Consider the following 11,134-nt stretch of genomic DNA (forward strand, 5'->3'; position numbering starts at 1 on the left):
GCTTAGCCTCCAAAATACCAACATACAAATTGTATTCATTTAAAACACTGTCTGGCCCATTATCTCTAGCCTCTTCTTGGCTAACTCTCACATCTTAATTAATCCATTTCTATTAAATCTGTGTATCACCATGTGACTGTGGCTTACGGGCAAGGATCCTAACCTATGTTTGTCTCAGGCTGGAGATTCATGGCATCTGCCACACTGCCTTCTTCCTCTCAGAATTCTGTTTTGTCTACTCTACCTATCTAAGTTTTGCCCTATCAAAAGGCCAAGACAGTTTTCTTTATTCAACCAATAAAAGCAATACTTAGAAAGAAGACCCTCATACACCACAGTGCTGCTGTATTTCTTCCAGTTAGGACTTAGTCCCTGGAAATTCCACCAAACATCTAACATAGAAGCCATGGAAATGCTAATATACCTTTGGAAAACAAGATCTTGGAGAAAGGGGTACTGGTAGGTGAAGTTTAGGAAAACAGAAGAAAAACTTTGAAAAAAAGCAAAAGAAAATGGCAGCACCCTGTCACCAAAGGGGATGAGGACAGTCTGGGAGTCTGGACTTTGTTTTTTCTTTATGGTGAACCTATTTCAATTACTTTGGTCAACTGAATTTTTTAACTTTGTTATTTTGGTGTCATGTTCTGAGTTCTATAACTCATGCTACATGGCAGGTATGACTAAGTGTTCATTTTGGCAACGTTTCTCTGATATGTTGAGAAATTTATTTTTTAAAAAATGCAGTGGGAGCAGTCCTCAGGTTCATTTTTCTAGCAGCAACGTTTCATAGAGTCTCCCATATGTCATCGAACAGTGAGTTATTGTGTTAAATAAATGACAAAAGAATCTTTCAAATTCCATAATATTGTTTAACATTCTGCGCACCTTCCCATTTTCATTGTTTTTCCTCTTTACCTGTTTTTATTCTTTGACAATTTTATATATGTGTATACTATTTTAATATTTTCCCCTAATTTTTGAAATAAAATGCTTATTCTCTTTTTCTTCTCCTCCCTCCAGACTCTCCCATATACCCTTCATCACTCTCCTTCAAGTTCATGGTTTCTCATTTTGCTAATTGTTATTGCATGCATATGTGTATGCTTTATAGATATACATTCTTGAATATAAACTGTTTAGTCTGTATAATATCATTCTGAGTTTCCATCCCCATTATCTTCTTATTCTCCTATCCTGATGAAAACTTTCTTCCAAAACAACAACAACAAAAACCAGTTTGCTTATGTTGGTTTCTTTTAAAAAAAAAAAAACTCATTGAGTTTAACTATAGTTGTTGCTCTGCATAGAAACCTGTATTCTGGAATCTGAACAATTTATCAGCAGCTGCATCACTGAAGAAAATGACACCCTTCTCTCAGCAAGTCTGAAGAGAAAGTTTATCATTACCAAACAAAAACAATATGTAGACAAATGTGTGGCAGAATACAATGTTTTTATTTCCACACCCATTCCAGCACACGAGAAAAGTGAAGTTGAGTATGAGTGGGTGACTCAGGAGATATCAGTTGGCATCAATGGTCTGTTGAATCCAGTCCAGGTAGTTGCACACTTTGGTGTACACCCCAGGTTTCCTATCCTCACCACAGCTAGTGCCCCAGGAGATAATACCTTGGAGCTCTTCATTGCAAACCACGGGACCACCAGAATCATCCTGAACCAAAAGGAAAAGAAAATCATTCTTGTTGATATCCACAGGAGAGAATGAGGTTTGATGTGGTCATTCATTATCCTGGGGCTGTTTCTCAAGTCCTTCAACTAATACCCACTCTACCCCTGAAAATGCAGCACAAAGCATCCTTACCATATTACTAGTACACTTATTTTTTATGGTCCTACTTCTTTCTACCACACTTCTGTAGAAGCTATAAAAGAGGAAGACTGGAGAGATTTAAGACTGCCCCATCAGCTCTGCATTTCCACAAGAGTTCCCTACAATACATCTCAAAAGGTTGCTTATATGCATTGTCTGGGCAATCTTAACACTAATTTTAACAATCACATCACTAACAGAAAACTGACAGTTTATCCTAAAGCTATTCCACAACTTTTGGATTCAGCGTCAGAAAAAAATTATTTGACTTTTATTTTGGCATGTATATGTGGGGTGTGTGTGCACGTGTGTTTGATTTTTTTTTTGTAAGCACATGTGTATAGAGAAGGGCAAGCACTGTGTGAGCATTTGACGGAGGTCTGAAGTTGATATTGGCTTTCTCTCTTCACGGTTCTCCATTTTTATTTCTCAACACAGAATCTCTCATTGAACTTAAACTTGTTGATTCCTGGCACTCTACTGTTCAGCTTGCTCCAGAGACCCCTTGTCTTTGCTTCCCATGCATCTGCCTTCCCGCTGGATGCTGTGACTGTAAGCTTTCAAATGGAGTTTGAGGACTGAAATTTCAGCACCGGTTCCTGTGAAGCAAGTGCTTTATGCACTGAACCATTTTCCCCACTCTCAGATGCAAAGTTATAGCCGTTTGCATTTTATATGGAGAGATATGTTGGCAGGGCTGCGACTGACCGGCTAACAGAGATGGGAAAGGAACATACCTCACAACTATCTTCTTCCAGGAAGCCGACACAAAACATGTTTCTTGTGATCTTATGTGGGTAGGCACTGTGGCAAACAGAGTCTGACAGGATGGAGACATTCAGACAAAGAAGATGTGAAGATAGGTCGTCTGTAGAGTGAAGAGCAAAAATGGAAAAATAACCATAGTGTCCCATGATATTTCTTTCCTGTCTGCCCTTCTCCCTCACAATACTTTCTGTGTCTTTCAATTTGGCTAGGCCTTGGAATTTGGGAGGATTTTTTTTTTCCTGGAAGATTTTCCAAATAGTTCTAACCAACAAGTTTTTTCTTTGACACAGATGTTAGTGGGGACAGATCTGAAGTCCAGAGACATTTTTTTAAAGCTGACTTCTCCAGGCTGAACTGAATCTTATAATGTTATAGATGCATCCCAGTATCTAAGGCTATGATTATCACCAATCATACTTAAATCCATTGACATCTTTCTAATAATTAAATTTTGTTTTATTATTTATATGATCAGCAAAATACACTTTATACTTTGAATAACATATTCCAAGATTGCATGTGTTCAGAATTATCTTCAGGGAAACATACTTTAAATCTGAATTTGGACCAGGTGACTACCTTCATGCCTTTCATGTCTGGGGATGTTCATATTTGGGACCCATGTCCTAGGTAACACTTACATCCAATGTTAATTGTGTCACCCCAGCTGGACACAAGGCAGTCAATACCCACAGATGGACAGGATCTTGGCAGAGAGACAGTGGACACTTGAGAGTTGATGGTGGCTGGTGTGTTCAGTTTAATTAGCATGATGTCATTATCAGTGGTGTCATTGTCGTACTTGGGGTGAGAGATGATCTTGGCTGCATTAATGATTTGCTCACCACCCTCGACATCACGAATGTTGAATTCTCCCAGACGGATCTGTAGTTGGCTATATTTATAAGGGTTAACAGTTTTCTAAGAATCCTTCTTGGAGTTCTTTCCCCTCCTCCGACTTTTAATTATGAACATAAACACAAACACCATCTTATTCAAGAATTCAGCTCATTTCACTTTAGGTAGCACTAGTTACTCCTATCCTCGTCACATTTAGTTCTTTATATGTCACTGCTAGTGCAGAACTAGAGCCCACCATTTATGTGGGATTCCCCTCTGTATGCTGTGAATATGTTTTATTGCCATTGGTTAATGAATAAAGCTGTTTTGGTCAGTGGCTTAACAGAATAGAACAAGGCAGGAATTCCAAGCAGATAGAGGAAGAGTCAAGGAGATGCCACATAGCTGCAGGAGGAAACAGATGGAACTTTACCAATATACCACAAGCCTTGTGGTAAAATATAAAATAATAGAAATGGGTTAATTAAAAATATAAGAGCTAGCCAATAAGAAGCATGAGCTAATAGGCCAAGCAGTGTTATACTAATACAGTTTCTGTGTAATTATTTTGGGTCTGGGCAGTTGGGATACAAACAAGTAGCCTTCCATCGACGTAATATCTCACTAAAGTTTGAGGCAGAAGATAAAGGAAAGTGCCCACTATAAAACAGTTGGAGGTGGAAATGGGATTGGAGACAGTTGAATGGACTGAATGGAGAAGATTGAATATCAATCAAACTTAATATTTCTCTTCTGGTTGCAATCACAAAGTTTAATAGGGAAGTGAGGAAAGAGTCAGGGACAGAAAAATACTTAGAGCACAGAACAAATTCTCCTTTCTCATGTTGTAATAGAAATGTGGTACATTTTATTACTCTATATGACGTTTTTATAATCACAGTTGAGGTAATATTATTGAGATTATATATACATATATCCATGCTTTTAAACTACTGCATCATTTAGAAAAATATTTGTAAAATCCAAGGGTCATTTATTACTACTAATACATCTAACTTCTGATTTTCCCTTTTGAATCATCAAGCAGGCTGGAAAAATGTCTCAGTAGGTAAAGGTGCTTGCTGTTAAGACTGATGAACTAAGTTTGATTCCTGGGACCTTCGTGGCAGAAGGAAAAAAAAAACTCTTAAACTTGTTCACTGACCTCCACATGTGCCTCCCCCAAAGTAAATGATAAACATAAAAATTAATTTTACTCATTAAATATAACTCTGCCTTTTTCTTGTTTATTCTTTTGTAGGGCTAAGGGGGAAAAATGACCTTAGGTTTAGGAGCGTGAATATTGGATACTTACGGCTTATAGCAGTGAGCGGCAGTCAGTACCCACTGGTCACTGATGAGAGAGCCCCCACACAAGCGGTAGCCAGCATTCAGGGATACTTGGTAGGGGACAGAGTTGTTCTCACACATGTAGCCTCCGATAATATTGTCGACACTATCATCAGCAGGGATATCAGCTGTGAGGGGAGAGGCAGAAACTCTGTTACACAGATCTGTCATGGAATTCCATTCATGAAATCAAGGCAAACTCACCACACGTGAGGTGGCCGTACTATCACCATCAAATCAGGAAATGCTAGACTTCAGGCAGGTAGCTGTTTGTTCTCTATTTTGTATTTTATTTCAATGTAGAAAATTTTTTAACTTATAATGTTGTGCCTTTTATACGAACCTTTTTATAGAAAGAAACATTTATCTTTAGGTATGTGTCTTTACATTTGATAATCCTTGTATTTTTGCATATACATTTTTACACACTCATAAGTGCATTCACACTTAGCAGAGACCCAGAAAACAAATGACTTGCAACCACTATTTAGTATATAAATATGATTTTAAATATAGAAGCAGATTCTGCATCCGTACAAATAAATAAAACCTTATGCAGTAACTTGCTGGTTGTGTATGTTTATGGTGATTATAGAAGTATTGGTGTAGACTAGCTGTTTCTAGCAGGTAATAGAAATGGAGTTTGCAGAAAACACTTAAGAATAGTCTTGCTCTGAAGAAAGTAGTTGTTTCAAATTTTTAATTTGTCATCTTTTTTGGGGGGGTTAGCCTAAAGTGTTTATTTGAGCATTTTATAAAAAATCATAGTATCTTCCCTGATCTTTCCTATTATCCTGGTTATTTCTCTACTGTTTATCACCTCATTTAACAGTGGGAATTATGACCTGCATATTTGTTAAGATTTCTTATAGATATGAATGTCCTTAATTATAATACATAGTTTTTGCTTTATAATATTTAAAATTTTAATTTGGGGAGAGGAATCTCTAAGTTTGAAGACAGTTGTCCTAAATTGTACAAGTTCAGTATGGGGAAAAGTTAATATAAAGGTTTAGTCATGAAAATTTGGTAGTGCTTACACTGAAATAGATAATTCACTCTTCTTTCTCATAATCAAATGACATGAGACTTTATGCCAAAAAGAATTAATTCATCAACAGTTTTCTCAAAACACAGGCTAAGATTTTATCTGTGACATGTAAATTCTTTGCCATGTCAGGTCCCTTGTCCTTGGTAAGCAACCAGCTGTTCAGTCTTCAGGAAACTCAGACTCACATGGTCACAGCCTCTGCAGTGAACACAGATTAATTTTAACAATTAACTCCATGTTCTTAGAGATAAAGGCTAACACTTTTATGTGGACTACTGTTTCCTTGTTTTCTCTAATTTAGAGAGTGTTGTGGGATTCCCCTCTGCATTCTGTGAATATGTTTTATTACCATTTGTTAATAAAGAAGCTGCTTTGGCCTATGGCAGGGCAGAATATAGGTAGGCAGGAAAACTAAAGTGAATGCAGGGAGAAAGAAGGTGGAGTCAGTCAGACACCATGTAGCCACTGAAGGAGAAAGATGCCAGAACATTATCAGTAAGACACAGCCTCGTGGTGATACATAGATTAATAGAAATGGGTTAATTTAAGATATTAGAGCTAGCTAGGAATACACCTAAGCCATTGATCAAACAGTGTTATAATTAATATAGTTTCTGTGTGATTATTTGGATCTGGGCAGCTGAAAAATGAAAGTGCATCTCCATGTACAAGAGAGAATACCTGGATGCTCAGTACACATTCTGCATCTCTGTGTCTCATATACTGGACCCTTAGTCTCCATTAACTCTTCTCTGATAAAAATTTAGTCTTTTATAAACACAGATGCTATCTACATACTAATTTCCTTACATACCAACTGTCTTGCTTTTGGGACTTTTATTCTATAACCGTTGTTTGTTTCTAAACACAAAGAACACAATTATGTGCGATATGTATCTCTGTTGATGCTTTTCTTCTGAAGGACTCACCAGTAGCTCCAATGAAAACCAGAAAGATGAAGGTCTTCATGGTTGCTCACTAGTTCTGCACTGGGCAATAGAATAAAGGCTTTTTTCCCACAGCTATTTATACCTCCAGATTTGTCATTGACCCTCAGGGCCATAGATGCCAGAAAATAGATTTCACTGTGAAGTGAAAAAAAAAGAGATAGATTTCAGTTTGTGAATGATGAAAGATAATGCATGACCACTTGTAAGTATTTCCCAAATTTCTAGAAGGCCATGGGAATGGAATTTGCAAACCTGGTGGGAGCTGGTCATTGCAAAAGGAAATAAGTTCTACTAAGTTCACAGTAGAAAGATGCATGTTTCTGGAGTCCCAGATAAAAATATAAGATTTTTGTTGCGAACTTTTGGCCAAAGAACCATATTAAACCCTGTACTCTTGGTATGTAGCTGATAGTTGTTTCACAATTATGTACTTTGTTAGTTTTCTAGCCACAAAGCAAACAATTAAATGTTGATTCATTCTTTATAAGAAGACTTAGGATAGTTCTGATCTTTTATATTTATGCTGATTTTTCACGATTGGGGGATTGCATTTGAGAACACCCTGGACTAGACAGCAAGTTCAATGCCAGTCTATGCACTTGTCCTGTGTTTGGTTACTGAGTGCTGGGATTACAGCTGTGTGCCACCATGGGGAGTGTGACATCACTTATGACAACACTCCCCACCCCTTTGTGTGAACAGTTTTCTCTGAAGAAATCACTGATAAAAATCCTGTGGTTTGGTTTCAATTGTCCCTTGTCACTGGATGGCAAAAAGCATAGGTCAGCCTTGGTCCAAATTTTGAAGAAACTTTTTTTCCACTTTACAAAACAGTACCGTTGCTTCTCCATGCAGTGTTGAGGATAATAATTATGATATAAAATATTATGTCAAGACTATCAAGTTGTTCTTATTATCCCTTCATAAATACATTTAAATCTTTACTTCAGCTTAAAAAATGACATAATTTGTCAATAAGAGGACTTTAAAACATAAACCTCAATTTCATTTTGCATGTTAAGAGATTGGAATGAGTTCTATTTGTTTACAGTTGTACTCTCTCAGTGACCAACCCTCTTTGTTATTAGAGTAATACTGCCTAGAGTACACAGTACCTGGCCATTTCTTGTTATTCTGAAGCAGTTCAGAGCACAAGAATATGAGCAGCATTTTTAGTGACTGTGGAGAGGTAACTCCCCGATATGAAACTGTATTTTCTATTCCTAGGGCAGCGACAAAGGGTTGCTTAGTCAAGGCACATAGATGTAGACCAGGTTCAAATATTTTAAAAATAGGATTTGCAGACATCAAAATGTCAAAAAAATGTAGAGGTCATTTTGTCCTTTGAAGCTCCACAAACAGTGTCTATTGTACAAAACAGAACACACATTGTTCACTTTGTCTGTGTTAAACCCATGTACCCTAAACTCCCTAAATCTTTGCATAATATTTTAATAAATAAAAATAAAAAACATAATAAAATTGAGACACCAGATCTGCATTATCTGGTCATAGATATGTTGAAGAGTTCTACAACATTATACTTGTCTATAAATTTATTATTTAAAAGACTTCACAAAGATGTTTTGATGAACACTGACTATACTGATACTTAATTTCTTGGGCCTGAAAAGATGGATGAGCACTTAAGAACACTTGCTGCTCTTGCAGAGGACCCAGACAATACGAAGGCCTTGTCAAGCCTCTGAGGGCATCAAACACACAGATCGTGCACAGGTGTACATACAGGCTAATATTTATATGTGTTAAATAAAAATAAAACATCTTCTAAAGTTAAAATTTATTTCCTAAGTAGTTACAGACCTGAAAAAATATCAGGAATCTTGATAAAACAGAAAATCAACAATGTCCTTCTTACAGGGTTTAAGTAGCCCTAAGTGACTTAAAAATAAATAACAGCCTGTAAATTAGAAACGTAAAAAAATGCATTTCAAAGTTTGTATAACTAGGGCAAACTTGAATGAGTACTTTCTCTAATATTGTTGACTTAATAAAGAAATGTAGATGCGTTAGATCAATATATTTAACGTGGTAGGGCTCTTATTTAAAGAGGTGGCCTTAAAATAGCTGCATAGCATGAAGGCCTGAGCCAAAGAGACAGATAAGAAGGGAAGACTATCTCCCTAGCAGGCTTCCTGGCAGAGGAGGGCAGGCAGACTGGTGGAGGAGAGCCTACTTTCCCACACCAGTCAGCGGGACTGGACGGAGATGTGTCAACAATTCGTGGCTATAATGACGACAGTGTATAATTAGGCACTTCTATGACCATTTTTTCCTTCCCAGTCCTCCCTGAAATTGCTCCAGAACCCAGTGTTAACTGGCACCTTCTTCCCAAGTCGCCACCCTACATACTGCTTGCCTGGGAAACCTGCCCTCTGATGACAGAAAATCCCATTAAGGAATTCTTTAGATGATTAGATGTCAGATATATGCTTACCACGTGAATCCAGCAATCCAGACCGGTTGAAAGGTGTTGGTTATGCTGAGTTTGAGGACCTGGATTCCCTGTTCAGTGCCCCTAGTCTCAGTGAAGAGTCTCTAGGTAACAGGAGAATTCTAGTGGACGTTGCTAAGCAAACACTTGGTATTGAGAGGCGTGAAATCAATATTTCATCAGACACAGACTAGAGTGCCAATCTCATCTTGCCCCAGACGGCTTTGATGCTGCCCTGCCCATGAGAAGTGATCAATTTGGAGACCAGCAAGTCCCGAAATCCCTAAGATTTTGATCACGGTGGGTATGGTCAGGTATAGCGATTGTCCATGCCTGGATATGGATCCGTAGGATGACCGAGGGCGGCAGAGGCTACGACAGACAGACATAGGAATGACATTACTTTCTTTCAAGAATTCCCTTTTGTTTTTGTTTTTGTTTTCCCTCCTGTGTGACTTTTGTTTGAAATTTGTTTACACACTGACTCCAGGATAGGCAATGGTAGGCATGTGGTAGCAGCAGGGGTGCCGTTGGGATGGGGACTAGAGAGAAAAGGGGACCTCTGATGATGGGTGTGACAGACAGGAGATATGTCTGGAGTTCCAGAGATAGTGTCTTGTGGATTACAGGCATAACGACAGAAAACTGGCAAATGACAGTTGTAAATTGTATCTGTGTTTACCTTGGGCTTGAAACAATTTATATATCATAAAGCAAACCTCAGGGCATAGACCATTAGGTAAGAATTGCAAAATGGAAATAAAACCACCACTTAGGACTTTTCATGGAAGATTTTTAAAATTTATTTAATGAGCAGTAGAATCAGAAAAGCAAATAAAATAGGTGGATAATGACCACCTAGGTTTCTTCAATGAAACGTTCAGGATTGCTGAGAAGAGATAAATTTAAGAAGTATATACAGAATACATATTCACAAATTAAATCCTCTATATTTCAGGTTTTTTTTAGTAACTTGAAGATATGGAACTACGTTAAGTAATTAGATGATGTGATCTCATATTAGGAAAGCAAAAATGAAATATAAAGCAAGAGTTTAAACAAGCCATAAAAGATTAAAGCACTATGAAAGAACATGTATATTTATTATCAGTAGTATTATCATCATTATTTTAGGTATATGTATTTGTGCAGGGATATTTCATTTGTGTTTTAATAGATAAAGCTTGCCTGAAGATTAGAGAGTAAAACCACCCCACTGGTCAGTTTTACAGGCAGAGGTAACACACACCTTTAATCCCAGTAGTCACACTAGTTTGACATAGAAACCAGGTGATAGTGGTGCACGCCTTTAATCCCAGTCCTAGAGAGGAATATAAAATGGGAGGAGACAGCTTTCAGACACAGTCTCATTCTGAGATTCCTCACGGCAGGGTCGCCATTACAGACTGAGGTGGAGGTAAGAGCCAGTGGCTGGCTGTTTTGCTTTTCTGACCTTCAGGTTGAACCCTGATATCTGTCTCTGGGTTTTTATTAATTGTCCTACATATATGTTTTTCCCTGTGTAAAGCTCCATATGTAAGGGTGCCCATGGTGGTCAGAAGAGTGTATTAAATCTCCCGGGGCTGGAGTTGTGAGTGCTAGGACTTCAATGTTCTTGGCTGTGGAATTCCACATCTACTTCCATCATTTACTGGATAAAGGTTCTATGATGACAGGGTAGTCACCAATCTTATTGTATAAGATGGCCATTTCAGGCACCCTCCCACTATTGTTAGCAGTCTTGGCTGGGGTCATCCTTATGAATTCCTGGGGGTTTCCCTGCCAGAAGGTTTCTCATTAACCCTGAAATGATTTCCCATCAAGAGTTCTCTTTCCTTACTCCCCTCTCCATTCTGACCCTAACCAGCCCTTTTCACCCAGTTTGCCCA

The 11,134-nt window shown here is 37.9% G+C and overlaps 1 protein-coding gene across 1 annotated transcript; it reads right to left on the bottom strand.

The window, feature by feature from the left end:
- Window positions 1-1,522: 1,522 nt before the first annotated feature.
- LOC119806826 (cationic trypsin-3-like) lies at window positions 1,523-6,809 on the bottom strand. Its single transcript, XM_038318863.1, has 5 exons — window positions 6,770-6,809; window positions 4,755-4,917; window positions 3,241-3,494; window positions 2,569-2,699; window positions 1,523-1,672 (listed from the first exon to the last, which is right to left on the bottom strand). The coding sequence occupies exons 1-5, from the start codon at window positions 6,807-6,809 to the stop codon at window positions 1,523-1,525; spliced, it is 738 nt and encodes a 245-aa protein (XP_038174791.1).
- Window positions 6,810-11,134: the final 4,325 nt, after the last annotated feature.

The sequence above is a fragment of the Arvicola amphibius genome, chromosome 2, assembly GCF_903992535.2.
Source record: "Arvicola amphibius chromosome 2, mArvAmp1.2, whole genome shotgun sequence".
NCBI lineage: Eukaryota > Metazoa > Chordata > Mammalia > Rodentia > Cricetidae > Arvicola > Arvicola amphibius.

What these genes read in the sequence shown, in the direction of transcription:
- LOC119806826 (XM_038318863.1), bottom strand. Translation starts at nt 6,809, where the DNA reads ATGAAGACCTTCATCTTTCTGGTTTTCATTGGAGCTACTG. An exon ending in GCCGCTCACTGCTATAAGCC is followed by an intron (nt 3,495 to 4,754) that starts GTAAGTATCCAA and finishes TTATAAATATAG; the next exon opens with CCAACTACAGATCCGTCTGG. An exon ending in TGACACAATTAACATTGGAT is followed by an intron (nt 2,700 to 3,240) that starts GTAAGTGTTACC and finishes TTCACTCTACAG; the next exon opens with ACGACCTATCTTCACATCTT.